Source organism: Corvus moneduloides, chromosome 3, assembly GCF_009650955.1.
Source record: "Corvus moneduloides isolate bCorMon1 chromosome 3, bCorMon1.pri, whole genome shotgun sequence".
Taxonomy (NCBI): domain Eukaryota; kingdom Metazoa; phylum Chordata; class Aves; order Passeriformes; family Corvidae; genus Corvus; species Corvus moneduloides.
Genome location: NC_045478.1, coordinates 116,907,507 through 116,927,632, shown reverse-complemented (window position 1 = coordinate 116,927,632; position 20,126 = coordinate 116,907,507). Strand labels below are relative to the sequence as shown.

Sequence of the window (20,126 nt, the reverse complement as noted above, 5' to 3'; positions counted from 1 at the left end):
CTGCAGGTTTCTCCCGCACAGGCTGCCACCTCGTGGGCATCGTCTGGCACGGGCGTTTTCCTGGAAACAGCAACTCCCAAGTGCAAAGAACTCGTTACTGTCAATACTCTGCTCTGATGATCCGAGGAAACTGCAACCCTTTGGGTCCCTGGCTTGGGAAAGTTGTAGAAGTGTAGAGATGATAGAATTGTTCAGCTTCTAACACGGTTGGTGGGATAGATTTTCCATAAAAATAAGAGCTCTAACAGGCAAATCTATAGGTGCCACGGTGGAATATTAGTCAGAAACAGCAAGATTGGCACACTTCTTACTCAAAAGCTGCCTCATTCACTGTAGAAACTCCTTTTATGAGTCAGATTTCACATTTTTATCTCTTGCATGGTGAGAATCTGCAGTCAAATCAATGTGAATATGTCCTCTGCTTTTTAAGGCACTTACTTTACAGCATTAATCAGAATTCCTGAAAGTTAATTCTGGGCAGACTTGGAGTGGGATTTTTAAGGCCTGTGTAAATTTCTTTTAAAATTGGCTAATGCTTATGCTGGATCAGTTTATCATCATTGAACTGATTTTGTATCTACTCTGACACCACCGGAATTTCCCAACATGTGACAGTGTAAGGGCTTTTCATCTTTTGGGAAGAGCCACTGTGTTTAAACACATGCTGTTTCTCAAACAAAATTAACTTTTAACCAGAGAGAAAGCCTGATTTCCTAATGTTGTGCCCCCTTTTCAGTAATCCTCAGGTTCAAACAGTTTACCTGATGAATCTGTGTCTGCACTGTGTATCTAAGGTGAAAGTATGTGTTGGAGGAGACCATTTTGATTTCAGCACTTTCCAAACATGGTCACCAGGAAGAAAAGGAGACTTGATCTCCCCTCATCCTTATCCTCCACCTCCAGCTGAAGCTCTGAGTTTGCTATGTTGAGGTAATCCTTCCATGATAGAGATGGGTATTAGTCTGTGTGGAGAAGCAGTCCAAGCATTTTTATTTCCTTTGGATCATTTTGCAGTAGCATTTGGAAGTCAGAATCATCCCACGTTTGTCTCACAAGTCACAAATGAGATACAACAGTGTTTAATTTTTTTGTTTGTGTCTGGAATGCGTTAATTGGAAGGTATAGGGTGTCCTTTCACATGCCACACTGCCTGTGCATGAGGATACTTCAGCTGAACCATCTGTCCCTGAGCCAGGGGTGTTCCAGTTGAAAAAGGATCAGTCGCTCCAGGTTAGAGAAGATGGCAAATTTTCCTGCTCCTAGGAGAATTTCCTTTCCATCTCTCTCTCTTTCTTTGCTACTACTCCAGTACTCCAGTACTGCCAAAAAGGACTTAATCCTAGGGACTTAGTAAAATAACTTCTGACAAATGGAAGACTTAATCTCTGGAATAGTCTGGACACTGTATGCAGTGACAAGTAGTTGAAAATGTTTCATGGGTAGAGATATTCCTGTCTTGCCTTTTAAATAGAAGATGTCTCCCTTTTTTTGACACACTGAGCAATACACGTGGTATCCTAAATCTGTTTTGTCAACTGAGTCCAGGGTTTTTAAAAATATGCAGCAAGATTTTAATACAGCTCACCACATTATACAGAACCAGACATCCTGCTTAGGCTTCAAAGGCTTGATATTCCCCATGCACAACCCACATGCTCCTGCCTAATTACATGGAATGACAGCCTCCCATTGGCTCCTTTCCTTTGACACCATGGCAGAGCCTTCTCCGGCTGAATCCTGAAGTAGGACGCACAGCTTGCCAGCTCTAAAAACTACAAGCATTTCTATTCAGGCTGTCTTTGGCTGATTAACTGCACCAAAACCCCACTATTTTGATTTTCTTCCTGGAAAGCTACTTTTCCCAGTCCTGAAATGCCTGAAGATGCAAATTCAATGTCAGCTTTTGGATAGTTGCAGCAAGCAGTGTCATTTGTGTGTTAACATTAGAAGTAGGAACTTATTTTGCTGAACTTCTGGATGGGCTGGTTTTATGATTTTTTTTCTGTTGGATAAGCATAATTTTCACCAGTATCAAAAGGTCCCAGCAGCCTGCTATGCTATTTACTGTACAATAGCAAGAGGAACACTAATGGTTGGGGGTCTCAGCTGACAAGACACAATGGATGGCAAAGAGAAGTCGCATTCGTGGTGAATTGTGTGATATAGCCAGCTCCTAGGGGTCAGAAATCCTTATCCTGCTCACTGGAAATCATGAAAGCTCCAAAAGCATAAGATTGTTTAAAAAAGAGGTCTGTATTTATTGTTTTCTTGGTTGTTTGGAGCTTTTAGGAGGCACTCTTGTCACATTCTTGGCATTTTTCTGAAGCTTTGACCAAGAGGCGCTCTGCGCCAGAAGTGATTCATGTGAAACCAAGGATGGCTCCGCAGTCAAAAGACATCAGAGTTTCATCTTTGCTTCAGAACACAATAATAATAATGACTTCCACATGATGCTGGAGAGTTGAGGCTGTAAGAAAGACATCAAAGATCATTACTCCTCCTACCCACTGCTGAGAGTGGGCACCACTGAGCATGGCAGATGGCAAATTTTGAGACAGCTCCAGTTCGCAATAAGACTGCCAGGAGGGGTAGAGGGCTGAGGGCTGAGGGAACAGGAACGAGAGAATGGGTAAAATAAGAAGAGGTGAGCAGATATAAGAATAGGGGAAAATGTAAGAAGATGATTAAGAGCAGAGAAAAGCAACACTGCCTCCTCCCTTCCCTTGCAGCTTGATTTCTACTGGAGCTATGCTGGACAAAGATCTGTGCATATTATTTAAATGTCCCACAGCAAGCTCTGCTACTCACAGCCACTGATCCTCTGCTCAGGAACTAGGTTTAAGGAGATCTGTCTTCCCTGAAATCAAACTGGAAGTCCCGGGGTGCTGTGGAGGAGCACAGCCCATCCCAGTTCTCCTTTATCCTGGTCCTTTACAGAAACTTGACAGTCCTTTAGAAAAGCAGTTTGTGTTTTGAGGGTGGGGACAACATGGCAACACAATAACAAAAAAAGATACTATGATGCCTTTCCAGAGCAACTTGGTATTTCACACTGTGAAATTTACTGGGTGACATAGAACAAAGCTTTAAGCTTTGAAGTATAAACGGCACAGGTTGCTATTCCCAGAAATTCTCTCAGGAAGAGTGGAAGATCCCTGGGCATATTGTGGGAGCAGAATTGTCCAGATCCCCACAAGTGTCAGTCTCTAAGCGTCTTCCATTTCCTCATCTACTTCCTCAGGATCCAAGCCTTTGCTTAGACTTGCTACAGGTGAACCACAACTAGCTGGAATTGCCTAAGGGGTAGAACAGATTAAGATAGAGATAAAAACTAATGATTTTTTAATTAAAATAAATTCTAAAGATGAGAAGGACTTCAAAAACTAGAAAAAGCTGAGTCATAAATTCAAAATGCACATTATCATATTTGAGTTAGGAACAGAATACTTTAAACCAGAGGAAAAGCATTCCAACAAATAGATAAATTTCACCGCAAATAGGCTGCACTGTAGACCTAAGTGGCCTCATTTCCTGGATGAGGTTGTCATGAAGTTGTTTCTAAGGAGGACACAGTGTAATCCATAACTTTCAGCCTAAATGACTCTGTTGCTCTGACAACATACTGTTCCTCTTCTCAGATGGCTGTGTGTCACATTTGTGTACCACCTTTTCAATATCTTTTGAAGGTTTTTTTTGAACAGAGCATAAAATTCAGAGGTTAGTTGGGTCAGTCTTCAGGAGAATGGTTTTGTCACTGCCTGTGATCCTCGTGTTATTAATGGACCATAAAAGCTGAGAGAGGAGAGACTGGCAGGCATGGATGAGAGGTGGGTAGGAGGTATGGAGGAGGAGGATTTGGAATCCCTCCCTGTCTTTTTATGCCAGAGGGAACCAGACAGGGCAACTGGCTGGAGGACAGGCTGTTATCAGCTCTCATGATTTTGAGGGTTGCATAATTATTTTGTTAATGTAAAGACAAAGCTTTGTGACTCATGTAGTTTCAGAAGACTGAGTGATCTTTTGAAGGCTAAAAAAAGGCAGCATCCCCCAGTGTGATGGAACATGATCAAATAAATCCTACTGAGGACAAATATCTGTGTATCTTCTTTGGGGTTTACCATTCCATACCCTACTTTGTCTCCCAGCAGCAAAGCATAACCTCCTTTCCCAAGCCACTTGAGGTTTTGAGTCCTATTATGTAATGCCTGTGGAGAGCTGAGCAGTGCAGAAGAGAGGGAGAGTATTGAAAAACTTAAAGCTAAAGTAAACCTAGGCAGATGTGCAGCCAATGAGAGTAAAAACACAGGAATGCCTTGCCCCTTGGAAAAGCAAATTAAACAATGATTATTCCCTTTCTCCTTAGGATGTAATGAAAAACCCTATGTTAGTATCCCGAAGCAAACACAAAACACAGCTGACTGCAGGGACCACATCATTTCTGGAGACTCCTGGACAGCAGGGCAGCACCAGTTCAGGAACCCGTCTGCCACAACCAGGTACAGGTTGTTCATTAAATATGAACAGGGCTGACTGGAGAGCCACAGGGATGTACTTCAGGCAAATATTTGGGACCTTCCCTGTGTGTGTTAAGACCTGCTGCTTCTTCTGCTGCTCTGTATACGTCCATGAATGACTCTGCCCCCTTTGTATTCTTCACAAGCCAACTTTAAATCACAATTAATAAAGGCATCTGGTTCTTTCAATCATTTCATTTTACTCAGAGTAGGCAGATATGACACAGTATCCCTTTCAATAGCTGCTCAGAGAGTTGCTCAGATAAAAGAAAGGGCAGAGAAAACACTGCCTAATCACGTTTCTCCTATTATCGCAGCTCTTGGGGATCTTTTTTCCTGCAATGTATAACTGTCACTTTAACCTACAAGAAACAGACATTTTCCTTCACCGTGGGATAATGTAGGCACCCTTGAGATAACAACAGTCATAGACCTGGGCCATAAAAAACCCACATCAATTTAATACTGCGACGTAATATATAATGTAAGATACAGCAACTATAACATAATAATGCAGCTGTTTTAGAAATCCCCTTCTAGAAACGCTCATGGCTGCTTTCATTTGCGCCCTGCGGCCAGTCTGTAGCGGCGGGACGGTGTAAACTCAGCTGAGCAGCGAAGTTGAACTGTACATACTACTGGATCTCGGCATAACCCAGCTCCCTTTCGCCGGCGCAGCTCCAGCTGACCACGGCACGATGCTTACAGCCTGCGCTTTCTTTTTGAAACGAAAAGTGGGGGGAGACCCTAGTGGGGAGAAACCCCTACCGAGCCCCGGGCTTCACCGGGATGCCGCCGCTCGGAAGGGCCGGGGACCGAGCGAAGCGCGATCCCGGGCTCCCCGTACGCCCGCGGGGCGTGGGCGGTGCCTGCGGGCGGCCGCGGCTCTGGGGAGGGGATGCCGGGCAGGCGGGGAGGAGATGCCGGGCTGGGAGGGCGCTGCCCGCGAGCTTCCATTCCTCCATCACTCCCTCCCTCTCTCCCAGACGGCGCGGCTGTGGCGGGGCGGGCAGGATGTGGGCAGCGGCCCCTCTCCTGCTCCTTCTGCTGCTGCTGCTGCCCCTGGCGCGGCTGTGTCGGCGCGGGGCTGCGCGGCTGGAGCCGGCCGGGCGGGCCGTGCTCATCACGGGCTGTGACAGCGGCTTCGGGCACATGCTGGCGCTCCGCCTCCACCGCCTCGGCTTCACCGTGTTCGCCGGCTGCCTGTGCCCCGGCGGGGACGGGGCGCGGCGGCTGCAGCGAGAGGCGGGCGGCGCCGGCCGCCTGCGCGTCCTGCCGCTCGACGTGACCCGCGCCCGCGACGTGCGCGCCGCCAAGGAGCTGGTGCTCAGCCACCTGCCCGAGCGAGGTGAGGCCGGCGGGGCGGGCGGGGCGGCCGCGGGGGGCTCGGCTGCTGGCGGCAGGAGGGACCGGCGGACACGGTGTCGCCAGGACGGCGGCTCGGTTCGCCCGGAACTGCTGGCAGGGATCTGCCTCAGAGGGTCAGCTGGGCTGTCACAGCGTGAGGATAGGGAGCACCGTCACTGAGGGCGCTAATTGAAGTTACCGCTATTGGTAATGACCGACAGTATTTTATTAAAAATCCCTTCGTACGTACACGGACTGGGGCCCGTCCGAAGGTGCCGACAGTGGAAAGCGGGTGAGCTGCTCAGTGCGCCACGGGGGAGCTTCATCTTTCCACCGGGAGAAGAACTCCCCGAGTGGGGCTTCCCTGGAGCCCCTCTGCAGGTACCCAATAGGAGGAAACGGCAGAGAAAGCGCAGAACAACTGTGCAGGCATTGGAAGGATGGGGATGTGATGCATTTCTGGGCATGACTTGTGACAGAGGAAATAGGTACAAGAAATGCAGCCAGAGCAGCTGCCGTGCCATACCAAAGCAGCTGCTTCTTGGAACCACCTGAGGTTTGTCAAGCTAGTCCCTGGAGAGGTTACTGAAAGGGAAACCTGTCAATTATGCACCCTACAGGGACCGTGCACCCAGGGGAATGGAGAGACTTAGCTTCAGAATAATTGCAGACAACCTAAATCCTGAGTTATCCCTTCAGCACGTGTGACACGGTGCAGGTGATGGGGCCACAGTTACCTCCTTTCCCACTGGGACTGCAGGGTGAGAATTAGCCACTGTAATTCGGGGATACTTGGTGCAGAGCACATTTTCTCAGGCTCAGAAGTGAGATTCCCTCCAAATCACAGACAAACACTTCCTGCACACACAGGGAATAAAAGTGAAGAATGAGGCATGCAGAGCAAAAATGAAATGCAAGGCCTCTGCCTGCCTAGCTCATTAGCTCATTGGGAAGGGGGTGGAATGAGAAGTGAAGGAAGAAAAAGCCTAGACACTGCTCACTAAGTATGTGTATTTATGGTTGCTCTTGACCTTATCTTCTTAAGAGGCAGAGCCTTTCCCTCTCAGGCTTTTCCTCAACCTACAAACAAACACAAATGACTCCCAGAAGCTCTTAAAGGCTCCTTGGGGACCGGGTCACTGGAAACACTGGGTTTCACATGGTTTATCCTGTAATTCTGACAGCTTATGCTGTCCTGCAGTGGTCATGCTCATGCTGCTGTGTAGCCCCTGGAGTCCAGAGTCAGCACTAAAGTTGTGGGTTGTCCTTGCTGCTCACAGATTGCAGATGTGCCTTCAGATCAATTCAAGGCCCATACAGACCCCAGGGCTTGCTGGAGGGGGCAGGGAAGACACTCAGCACGGCTGGGGTGAAATGCAGCAGGCACACAACGAGTGCACAGTGGTGTTCTGGGCTGTCACTCAGGCCCTCACACCTGGGACATGGGGCTGGGCATGCACACACAGAGCATATATCTTATGAAACCTTTTTCCATGGCTGGACAGCTCTGCTGCTGCAGAATTTTGAGGGCATTCTGCAAGGGCAGAAAAGAAAAAGTAGTTTTATAGATCCAGGTAGCACACAGGCCATTTGGGGAAACTCGCATTTATCAAGTATTCATCCTTTTATTAAATAAGAAGGAGCAAAGGAGTTATTTTAGTGTCTGATGTTAATGGACTAAAACTACAAGTCTTCTTTGTAATTTCTAAAATAGAGGGGCACAAATATTTTTATCTCAGTTGTAAAGAAACTGTGACAGTACTCTACTTATGTAGGCTATAAGCAAAAGACTTCGGTGGGAGTGTTCATTCTTGGCACCTCTGAAAAGAGTATGTTGTTTTCTTTGGTATTTTACCTTTATAAAAACACTTCCAATTTTATGATTAAACAGGAGGTTAGCTCTCATATTAACCAATTTATTTGTTAAAGATAGGAATTGTAATTTTTTCATATTAGGGCCAAAGATTGTTTTTAATTAAATTCTTTTTCATTTGGAAAGAGAATTCTGAGCCATTTGTAATTGCTTTTATGTTCTGAAAGTACCTAAAAGATAAGAAAAGTATGTGACTACACAGAACATGTTACCTGCTACCCAAAGGGTAGGCAGTGGAACATGTGCATCAATGTCCCACCAGTTAAAGAACCCTCAGGCATGAAACCTTAGGAAATTTTCCCTGGTGGATCATGGACAGCAACATCCAGGGCCTAAAGCAGAGGACTGACCAAAGTGGTAATCAAATACTGCTCAGACATTTGTAATGAGGACAGCAAAGAGTGGGTGGTGAGTTCAGTAGACTGTTGTAAATAAGCGTTGGACAGATAAAAAGTCTGCTTTCGGTTTTTGCACAAACAATTCAAGCTGGTGTAGGAATCCAGTGGATTGTGCTGAAAGGTAACAGCAGATCACGCATTACCTTGCTTAAATGCTGTGAAAACATCCATCTTGTAAGCAGCTGCTGGCAGTGTTCTCTATGTCACTGTTGGCTTGTAAATACTGTGGGACAGTTCTCTCTCTGTCTCTCCCTCTCCCTCCCCCTCCCTCGGAACAGGAGAATTCTGTTCAGCAATTCCCCATAGAAACTGGGAAGAGGAACCTATCCCTGAGAATCACTAGGTTCTTGCTTAGGGATTGTTTCCTCCTTTTTTGTCATTTTAACTATCGTCAGTTTCACACAGGCATGAAAGATTTTAAATACATCATATTGGTGTGCTGGACTTCTAAATTCTGATCACCAAAACATTCCTGTATCATTCCAAAAATAATCACTTCAATAATCCCAGGTCTAATGGTAAGTGTGCACAGGCCATGGATTCCAAATGAAACCTCAGAAGCTGGACCAAAATGAAGAGAAAGCAGTTAAATGATGGTTGGTTTTTGCATGCCTGTGTTTAAATAGTTCAGAGTAAATCCTGGTAAAGATTAAATATTCTTTATGATTACAGTATCATCCTTTCCATGGACTGTGCATCTCAGACTAGTAGGGCTTTCTAGCAGATATGCTGTCTTTTAAGTTACCTTAATCTGCCTTTTTCCTGGGCCCAGGATAAGTAGACTTACAAAAGACTAAAAGAAACTTTCTACTTTAAGTAGACTATTCAGTATAAAATTTACACAAAAATGTGTAAAATATGAGAATAAAATGAGAATATCAGGAATAAAATACAGTTCTCCCTACACCTTCAATTTATGCTGTAACCATAAGTAGCCCAAGCTCTGCATTATCTTCTCTCTCTCTGTTATGCAAGAGTAGAAATCCAAAGCCAATAGGAAGTAGAACAGGACTTCAGAGCATTGCAGTGATTTGCAATTCTGTTAGGCTCTACAGCAAGCCTCAGAATTTTTCTGATTTTCTTCTGTTTCAAACCAGAACTTCTCTTCCTTTTCTGGCCTGTTGTGAGTGGGTGACATTAGCTAGCTGGAATGGAGGGATATTAGTTTTAGTCCCACTTCCTACTCAAATGTTATTAAGTACTCTTTTACACTTAATTATGATTTTCTATTCATGGAATTCACCCATGGTACAATATTTTAGTCCAGACTCCTTATGGAAACAGATTATCCTTACAGTGAAGACAATTTCAGCGTAATATTCCAAGCAAAGGATGGTGACTCATAAATGGATGTAAATATAACTCAGGAGTCTCATCTGGCCAGCTACCACCTTGCATTGCCACAGACAGATCGGGTTGTTCCCTCTCTTCTTCCAAAGGAAATACAAAGGAACTAGCCAAAGGAATAAGGTAAATCACACTTTTCGTCCTTTGGCTAGTTTCCTTTAGTATTGGTCTGGAATCTGTCAGGAAAGAGCCTGTCATTTTCACATGGGCTTAAGCTTAGAGGAGAAACTCCAAAGATCAGTGATCCCAAGAATATGTGTTGGAATTTAGAGAGTGTGGCAGAATTCAGATATTACCTGAGTGTTGGCACCAACACAGAAACAACCCGACTTTCAAAAGGTTTTGCAAACCTTCAGCTGGATTGACCTCAATAGGAAGAGGAATTTTAAGAGTTTCTGGAAAAAATATCAGGTATCTTTTGGGCCTAAATAAGGACTTTGGATACGTGCCTTTTGGTCAAAATATTGTGAAGCAGAAATTACTGGGGAGCTTATGTGAGAGCTACAGTTCTCCAGAAAGCCTCACTAATCTTAAGTTAGGTTTCCTAAAGTGATTCTTAGATTCATGGCTGTATCTTTTAATCTTTGTCGTCAGGATCCATTTTCCCAACACAGATCAGTGAAAATCTCTGTGACATCCAGTCCTGCTTTCCAGTTTATTTTTTCCCTGCCTGCTGTAGCATAGTCTAACACCTCTCTTTATAAACTGTGTTTGGACTGAGTTCTGTTTTGACAGTCTGACACACCAAACATCAGCTGCTTTTTCCAAATGTGTCTCTGCATGGACACTGAGGAAATGCAGCATCACTCTCCTTCAGCTGTTCAATTCTTGTGCCTTGTTGTTCAGGATTTCCATCTGTATTTCTTAGTTTAACTGAGCTGCATTTATCTAAGCAAAATTATAATATGTTTTATCTGCACATTGATGGCATTTTTTTTACCACAAACATTTCAGGAAAAAAGACCAAAGCAGATTCAAGTACCCTGAATACAGAGCTGGGCAAGTTGTTTCTCAGAAGGCAGGAAATATTCTGAGAAAGTAGCATAAGGGAATAATGAACTGTTTGTTATTGGGGTAGAATTTTGTGAATTGATTCAACTAAACAAAGTGTCAGGAAACATTCTGGAAAATATCAGAACATTTCCCATTTGAGAATGCCAAAATGTTCTAAGAAACAGTATGTTTTGCTTGAGGGCAAATAAAGTGTTTTGAGCTGACCGGGTGCAAAGTGTTTTTATGTTTAACTTAATCTTCTCTTTAAAAAGTCTGTTTCAGTTTGACTCAGGCCAATTATTCTCCTCTTGGCTTTTGATTTGGACACTGCACAGAAGGAAGGAGCCATTATTCTGTGAGCTCTGTTGATACACACAGGCTGGCCTCACCAGCAGCCACCTGGAGGCTTTGAAGCACATGAGGCAAATGGCTAAATTTTGTGTTTCACAGTTTAGAGAAAGAGGAAGAAAATCAATTGTCTAAAGATTAATGGCTGTATTTCTGAAGGCCTGATGGAATCAGAGGTGTGTGGAGCAAGTGTTCTTGCTGTGCTGCACAGGGTGCAGTAGCAGAAGCAAAATTACTTTTTTTTAATGAGAAAAGATGAAGCTGAAAAGATCAGGAAACAGCTTTTGCAGTGATGCCAGGCTTTAGTTTGGGTTGTGTTAGCTAGGCTATGTAAAATTAACAGAGTACAGAAACCTCCAGCCTTGAGCAGAAACAGACGGGGTGTGCAGCCATTCAGCCCACCTGCAGATCACATCACATGCAAGTACAAAAATATTGATAATTAGCTTCTACAGAGGCTCTCTAAGCCATTGATCTGGAAGCATTTTATGGGGAGGTAAGTCCCATGGGGCTGGGTTCCATTTTAAGATGGAGAAATAAAGCCAGAGAATGATGGAAAGACACAAAATAATAGGGCAGTGGCAGGGCGAAGAAGGAAGTCTAGGATGCCCAATTCAATGGCCAATTTTTAAGTCTATTTCCTCTCCTCTGTCTGCTGACATTTGGGGCCATGGAAAAGAAGTGAGTCCAGAGGAAACTGCTGCATTACTAGGGCAGCAGTCTGTTTGCAACCAAAGTTGTAAGAGAGGTCCAGTGTCAAGGATTGCTATGTGACAGGCTGCTGAATAGTGATTGATTCTCTTTGGAGGATAGAGTTATCCAAGTTCTGGGTGGTAAATTCCTGATTTTGAGCGGTTTGCCCTGCAAATGAGACGTTCATTAAAAGAAATCAGTTTCTTTCTCTGTTGAAAGACCAATTTCATTAGGTAATACAAGTAGTGTATATATGTTAGAAAAGCTCACAGAGGCCTGCTTTACAAACTAATTCCAAAAATATTCTGTTTCATCTATTTAACTATTGTTTTGAATGAAATCTAATATTGGCAGTTCTGGGCAGGGCTCTGGAAGGACCAAGATACCATGAAATTATTGCAGGAGTTTTGTCAGAGAAGATCAGAGAAAAGGGTTCAGCCCAAAGGTTTCCACTGTGCCTTCACTTGGGTGGTCAAATGTCCCCTGAGAATAACTCTGCTGCCACAGGTACAGGAGGCTACAGCTGGATCAGCATCACCCCTGCCCCAAACTCTTGTGTCCAGAGGGACGAAGAGTGGCACTGAAACCTGCTCTGCCCAGAAACCCAGGCTTGGAGGTCCTGTAGAAGGCGTGACAAAATTTGCCTTGGACACCTACAAGGATTCTTTAAAAGAAATGCACAAGCAAAATTGTCAAGGCTGGCAGAACTAAGCTGCAAATTCAGCTGTTTCAGTGCCAGTCAGGCTGCCCTGGTACTCCTTAGTTACGCTGCTGGTCCCCCTAGAAATGCTGTCAGTCAGGAGTGGAGGACAGAAACAGGAATGTTTTCAAAAGCACTGTGTCACTCCCTGCTTTGCTGTACAGCCACAGTCACATGCTGTGCAGGCAGGAACAAGTCAGCACGGCTTAATCAGCATTTAGGCGGCGTGTCAGCTCCAGCCTGCGAGCGCTCCTCACTCCAACACAGCATTCCCACAGCTGAGGCTGTTAGCACTGCACAGGGCTCACATGAGACCTGCTGTGGCTTTGGGCTAAAGGGCTTCAGCTTCCTGTTACAGAGCTCTGACAGAACAAGCTTTGCTGCCAATACATTTCTGCTTGCAAACCCTGAAATCTTGCTGTGTGTCAGGGGGTAGGCTCTTTAGCACCAAAATCTGTCATTACATGGGGAATAAAGTTGTTCAAAAGTATAAAATTTATAAAATACTGTAGCCACTTACCTAGCTTGATTGCTTTACCCAATGTTGCACCCATGTATCTGATTCTGGCTGATTTCAGAATGAATCAGAGCTCAAATCTTGGAAAAGGATGCAAGACTTAGGCTCTTAAATTAGTCAGGCACCTTGAAAATAGTACCCCTTAGCCTTTAGACTGCTTAATATAATTTTCACAAAGCTGGTCATAGCACACAGTGGGATTAAAGTAATTAAAATATCATGGTGCACCACACTGGCAGTAAGATGTAGTCTCCCAGATCATGTTATTCATAAATAACTTATGACAAGTATAGAGTGAGCGATTATTAAATAGCACTGAGACTTACAGGAAAGGTGTCCTCCCCAAGGGGGGGGCGGGGGCAGGATAGAACTGGATGGTCTTTAAGGGCTTTACCAACCCAAACCATTCTAGGATTCCATTTAGTCCAGATTATGGCCACAATGGCATTCCTTAATTAAACAAAACATGCCTGCACTTTTAAGTAGAAAAGACAGAAATGTAACACAACTATACAGTTTCTTCCAGGGCCCGAATCATGGTGTTGCTTTGTTATCTAACAGTGGTTGTTTTGCAGTTAAAGATGCTTGCTGAGTCATTTCTCTTCCATAGGTTTCTGGGGGCTTGTCAACAATGCAGGAATATCAACATTTGGTGAGACAGGGTGGCTGCCTATGGAGACATATGAAAAATTTGCAGATGTGAATCTCCTTGGGAGCATCAGGACAACCCTGGCATTTCTTCCCCTTCTAAGGAAATACAAGGGTAATGCTAATCCACTGTTATTTAGAGTTGTAGAATAATTAGCTTACTATAATCAGGGTAATGTAGCATCTATAAAAGAGGCTTTAATTGTCTCTCATTGAACTGAAATGACAGCCTCCTTCTGTGTGGCCTGAAAGAGCAACTTGATCCTGAAAAGAGGGTGAAGTCATAAGGAGAAGAAATATCCTTAAAGATTGTGTCTTTGCAGTACATAGAAAAAAGTATTTATAAATAAGGATTTCTCCCAGTGTTTGATTCAAAAAAAAGGAAAAATGTTTGCAGTAGATTATTAAGCACAGGCAAGCCTTTTAAAGCAATGACAATCAGAAAACACAAAGATCCAGTAAATAGCCTAATTTTATTATATAGGCTCTACAATTCTACTGTTTGGCAATTAGGAGAGAAAGAATGACCCTACAGAGGTGAACACTAGAGACATCCAGCTATCCAGTTCCAGCTGTATGGAGCCTCTGTGACCTTGGGCAGGAAACTTCAAGTATGTAGTGGTGCATGGGTATCCAAAGGGATAAATGCATTTGCATGGACCTCCCTGTGCCTGGGCTTTATCCTTCCTTCTGAGAAGGAATGGTTTAATAGCTCTCTGCAGCATGGCAGCATGTCTTGGGTGCTTTGCAGTTTGTTCCCTACCTGTCTCCATCTCTATGTGGGGAAGAAGATACCCTTTTCCTTGTTTGTTCTGCCTGTAGGCTCTTTAGGATGAGGATTTGTGCTCTGTGTGCAGCATCAAGCCACAGGAAGGGGTAGGTTTCATCTGGAAGGCCCAGGTGTCACTGCTACACAAACCCTTGGTAAGATAAAAGTGTCCCTTTTTTTTGGCTGTTCTGCTTCTTTCTGCTTGGCTACCTTTCGTTGATGATATTCTGACACAAGAAAAAAGAAACCTTTAAATACTGCAAGGTGGATGTGTTTTTGCAGAAGAATGTGCTATTGTATGCATCCAGTGAGTGTGTTATGTGGCCATTACACAGGGAGACATCTCTTCTCCCTGTGATGCCCTACTTACTGCTGAAACTCTGTGATGCTGATCCACCAGAGGCATTTCTCTGACTCCACGAATTGCACAGGGTTACTTTGAAGCAAAAGGGACTAATTGTGCGTGTGATATTAAGCACATGCATGGACCTTTCGAAGGTTTGGGTCTGGATGGCTGCACACGCACCTTAGCTCAAAGGAACATTTCGTGTCTCACTCAGGGCTGTCAATGTTTCCTTGACTAACTCCTGCGCTCCATTTTCAAGTACCATCTATGTAGGAGAGGAGGCCAAGGCACTTCTAGGAAGAATCCTAGATTTCCTGTCTCCTTGCAGGAACAGGGAGATAGCTAAAGCTATCAGGATAGCTAAAGCTTATGTGTTTGGGGGCAGCAAGTGACCTCTCCAAATGAAAAGCTTGAATTACAGGCATTAGAGCATTCTCTTGGGGAAGCTGGGTTTCAATTCCCTTAGACACAGAGAGAAGCTAAGTGAGGTGTCCCACATCCTGGGTGTGTGCCCCACACCGCTCAGCTACTGGGCAAAGGAGGCAGAGGTCACCCTACCCATGGCATACTGCCATGGATGTGCACATATTCCAAGAAACACTTCAAAATTATTAATACAATTATTAATACTTGTAAAGGGAGGTAATGCCCTCCAGCCTAGAAGTTAAACATCCTACCCTGAGAGGAGCAACATTTCCCCATATCTTTTCCAGCTGGCCAGGCCAGCTGATAGAGCATCTTGATCAGCAAGGTGGTAGTTATTTTTCTCTTACTGTATACAAGATTTATTTGGGATGCTGTGTAGGAAGGCAGGGAACCTAATTCAGAATGACAGATTTCACTGCATTCCCGTGATACCTTTTGATATCCCCCAACCCTATTCCATTTGGTGAGATCTGGGGCCCAGATGTTATCTGCACCTGTGGCAGCAACAGGAGTGCAGCTGTGTTCTCTGTGTTGTGAGGGACAAGGCCATCTTCTCCCTCACCTCTGGTATTTGTATATCCACACTCACACATTCCTTACCCCATGGTAGGACTATGTGACAGAAGTTTACAAGGAAACAATGAAAATGCACCACAGCCCTGTGCCTCAAATGAGGAATCTTTGCTATTTAAGGTATGCCTGCGCTCAGCAGGAGTTAGAAAGGAGGAACAAGCAGCACAGATCAGGGAAATCATTCTAAGGTAGTGTAAACATGCACACATTTTGTAGAGTCACATTTCCTTGGTGAAGTTTATCACTGTAGAGTCTGGCTTGGACTTTACATGCACAGTTATAAAGCCAGGTCTCAGTGCAGAGACATCATTAGCACAGAAAAAAATGGTATTAGTAACATATATCCACCTCAAGGAAAATCATCTCCCCTTTCCTCTGTGGTCCTTCTCCTCTTACTAGCACAGTCTCTTGCTACTATTTTTCAGTCTTTAGGGCACTGCTTTGTTTCCATCTTTTTCATCCTATCTCAGGCTCAGAAGGAATAAGCAGGACACTGGGAATGTGTTACACTTTGTCTAGTCCAGCATCTGTCACTAGGTGGAAGATTTTTGTGTGAAGTTTTCCACTTAACAGAGCTGAGTGCCCTTCTGTGCTGGGACTGCACACTGACACTGCCCAGTTTTGGCACAGTGTGCAGTAGAACAGCCTCCTGCTAAACACCACATTATTAGCAGCTCAGAAGATTGAGATGAATCAATTCCATGTTAAAGACTGGGAATGAAGTTATGTTATTTGCACTGTTTTCTTTCCAGGACGTATTGTTTTCATGTCCAGCATTATTGCCTATTTTACTCTGGGAAATGGCATTTATTCTATGACCAAGGCAGCTATTGAAAAATTTTGTGATGCTTTAAGACTGGAAATGAAGAAGTTTGGTGTCCAGGTAAGTGATGTAGCAAGAACCTGGAAACCAGGTAAGTGATGTAATGAGTTATGTGAAACAAAGTGACAAAGATAAAAGATCAGAATTGCAACCATGGGTGCAGCTTCCCTTTGGAAAGAGGTGGTTTCTCTGTGGCTAATCAGTCAGCTGGAAAACACTGGGAACAGCAGTCCTGGGTGACGTTTGTGGTTCCGAGAAGCTGGTGGGTAACAGGTCTGTGTGTCAGCACTGAAACTTCCACCCTTTCTCCACGTCCTCTGCAGTGGAGCAGCTTCCTGACACAGGCCTGCCTGAGCAATGCCATGCTCCACACAGAGCTCCCAACAGCAGTGAGGAACCCAAGCGTTCCCTGGGGTGGCTGCAAAGAGCCCAGACGCCGAGGGCTGTGCAGCCAGAAGGAGGCTTGTCACCTGCCTGAGGGGTTCTTTCTCTCCTCTTACACCACCAGTGCTTAAAAGCTCCTTGCTTTTTGTGAGAGCAGCTACGCTGCAAGAGACGTAACTTGTGCAGAGTAGTTATGTTTTTATTCTCTTAACCTAAGAGGCTCTAAGAGTGCTCTTAGTGCCCTGTCTAAGCAACTCTAATAGTCAAACCTGAAGCTTAGATCACTAAGTAGCTTCACTAGGCATTTTCCTTGGAGTCACTCTACTGCTGAAACATTCTTCTCAAATGCTAAAAGTCTTCCCTGGCAGGTTTGCATCGGGGCACTGTTTATTTACAGCATTGTTCATAAGCTTTGTGTTGGAAAATATTACAGCTATGCATCTGTTAAAGACCCCTGTCGGATAAATATGACGGGCTATAAAATGCAAGTGAATTTACACATCCTAATACCACACAGCACAATGAGAATTTCAGCTGATTAGCTGAGGATAATCTCAAATGCATGGAAGGGCTTAGTTTAACAGGTTAGCTACTCTGGTTGTTTTGGTATTTTTACTGCTGCACCTCTGCAATAGTCCCAGCACACAACTGAGTGAGCCAGGTTGACAAACATTTCTGGAGTATCTTTGAGAGGTATTTTTCTGTCTCTCATTGTGTGCAAGATGCTGGCTGGCATGTGCCTGAGAACTGACTTTGTGAGAGCCTACAAAATACACAGTCCCTTTTTCCTGTGCTCCCTTCCATTGCTCTGTTGTCCTCTCTGTCCTTTCAGAAGAAAGCTGCACAGAGGTGGCAAGGAACAGATGGAGCTATGGCTCTGTCCCACTGAACTCTGGCCAGGCAAGCTGACATTCTACAGAAAACAAAATGTTTGTCTTAGAGTAGAAAGGCTACAGAAAATGTGAGAAAGGAAAAAAACCCAAACCATCTCTCCTTCTCTCCAAGCCACCTCCAAAAAAGGAAGCTTTCAAAACCCCTTTGTTAACAATAAACGTGGGACGTTTACTATTGGCATTAGTGTGGCTGACACCAAACATGTTTCTAAATAGCAGCAGGAAGGAGGGTTCCCGAGGTTGCTGTGTGACAAACCTACCTGAGGCAGCACAAGCTGTCCCAGCTGTGCACACCATCCCTCTGCTGGAGTTTGTCTGCATCCCTTCCTTCTCCCCAAGAACAGGACCTACACCCCAGTCCTCCTGAGAGCAGCGAATCCATCATCATGCAGGCCAACAGGCAGGCACTGACACAGGTGGGAGCCTCTGCTGGGTGGCAGAGTGGAGACATCAGGGTTTCATAGCACCACAGACTTCCCAGAGAACGCCTGTCAGATCCCCAAGTCTCTGACACAGCTCAGCACGGGTTTTCCTCACCTTGTGTGGCAGTCTCTAGAAATGAGGTCAGTTAAATGCCATGGAGCTTTTAATGTTGCATATCTACAAATAGTTTCAACAAGGCTGCTGCTAACTGATGAACAGCACGTGTGCTGTGAGTGCTCAGCCTGCTCCAAAATTCCCTGGAAGACTCGGAAGGGAGCAGAACAGCAGCAACACACAAAGAAAACGTGGAGCAGCGAAGGACTTGTGTGCTTTCCACTTAAATCTATGTGCACAAATCTACAGAAATTTGCTAATGGCTTAAGTGAGAGGCAGAGCAGGACCTTTGGTCCCACTGTTCTTCACTGACAAGACCTACTTTACTTTTAATTACACATACTTGGGGAAAACAGCACTTCTTTCCCCAGGACCTGCTAATTTTCTTTGATATATCCTTTTGTCCCAAATTGGGTCAAAAATTATCCATTGCAGGATTCTCCACTGAGTAAAAAATCCAAAGTATTCCACTTTGGAGACATCAAAGTCATACTCCAATGCTTTGTCTCAGTCTTGTCAAAAATTTATACCATTAAGCATTCTACAGAAATCAAAGATGCTCTATTGCATTCTGTGAGGGTGTGCTGAGTAGTCAAAACAAGAACATTAACATCAGAGTGAAATGAGGAAGTCAGAATAAAGCACCTCTGCAATCTTAAATATTTCACAGGATTATATTTGATTTCAGTCAAGTTTCCAGGGTTAAAATTTCAACAAAGCAGCATTTTCTGGAAGAAACCTGTTGGCAGGGAGCTTTTGATCTGTGTTACTGCCTATAGTATTTAACTGAATTCACAGTGACTGATTGCACCTTGATAAATTTTACATCTTGCTTTCAGGTCTGTATTATCCAGCCAGGAAATTATGCACCTTCTACAAAAATTCAGCCACCAGTCAGTGCCGAACAGATCTGGAGTGAACTCAGTGAGGAGGAAAAGGCTGTTTACAACAAGGAGTATGTTGAAGAGCGGGCAAACTTTTTCAACAGAATCCTCAGTGAGGGAAGCACTAATGGCAATGAGGTTGTAGATGCTATGGTGGATGCTCTAACATCTCCTGCACCCAAGGCACGTTACATGGTGGCAAAGCTGAAGGAAAAGGCACTGGTGTTTGTGTGCGCCTTATTCCCAACTGTTGTGATGGATTCTGTTCTGTCTTATGCTCTGAGCAAAGTAAAACTTGCATAGCCTACATTGGTGCTATTCACTGACTCATGTGAGGCAGTTTATGAAATGTGAAAGTCAGAGCTGAATTTAATGCCCCCCTGTGTCACTACAGTGACACCAATTAACCAATACAAACTTTGGAGAGCCTCCCTAGTCAGAACTGTCACTGATTGCTAGGGAAAAACATACAGGACCCTGTGTGTAAAATTAAATCATTTAAGTAACTTTATCTCTCCCCTGTGGAAAAACCCCATCCACTTAAGCCACTTTAGTTACTACCTAGAAAATTTAATATGTCTTTTTCTAAAGCAATAGCAGGTTATTGTGTTACAGACATGATGCAGACAAAATTGAGCGCGTCCTACAGGGCAGCTGTACACCTGAAGTCATTACAACAGAGATGAAAAGACCTTTTTGTAGAAACTGGAGTAGCCATTTATTTAGGGGTGCTAGGAAGAGGTTAATGGAAAAGTCATAGAAATGAGCATTAGACCTTGAAATACTTTGAATGGAGTTAAATGGCTGTAGCAAGTTAGGAAGTCTTGAAGCTCTGAGCAACCTGGTTTAGTGAAAGGCATCACTGCCCACAAAAGGCGAGGCTGGAATTTGATGATCTTTAAGGTAATTTCCAACGCAAACCATTCTACGATTCTATGAATAATAAAGTTGTAATATGGAAACATTGTCTTGGCCAACTACAGTTCAGTCCTTTTTAAGGTGTTCTGGATCAATCTGAAACAAAGCCCATATATCACAGACTTTGGAAAATAAGTTACATATTCCATTTATAAATGAGTATTTAATCCTAAATAAACTCTATCTTTTATCTAA

At 44.2% G+C, this 20,126-nt stretch overlaps 1 protein-coding gene across 3 annotated transcripts in view; it reads left to right on the top strand.

The window, feature by feature from the left end:
* Nucleotides 1-20,126, top strand: part of LOC116441608 (D-beta-hydroxybutyrate dehydrogenase, mitochondrial-like) — a 44,017-nt gene extending 23,891 nt beyond the window's left edge. The window contains exons 1-4 of one of the 3 annotated variants that reach the window (XM_032103703.1): nt 5,469-5,862; nt 13,341-13,493; nt 16,245-16,375; nt 18,969-20,126. In XM_032103703.1, the coding sequence (XP_031959594.1) occupies nt 5,529-5,862; nt 13,341-13,493; nt 16,245-16,375; nt 18,969-19,316 (966 nt within the window). In that variant the 5' untranslated portion in view covers nt 5,469-5,528 and the 3' untranslated portion in view covers nt 19,317-20,126. Of the gene's footprint in view, nt 1-5,468; nt 5,863-13,340; nt 13,494-16,244; nt 16,376-18,968 lie in introns of those variants that run through there. The other 2 variants (XM_032103704.1, XM_032103705.1) reach the window with 2 other exon arrangements.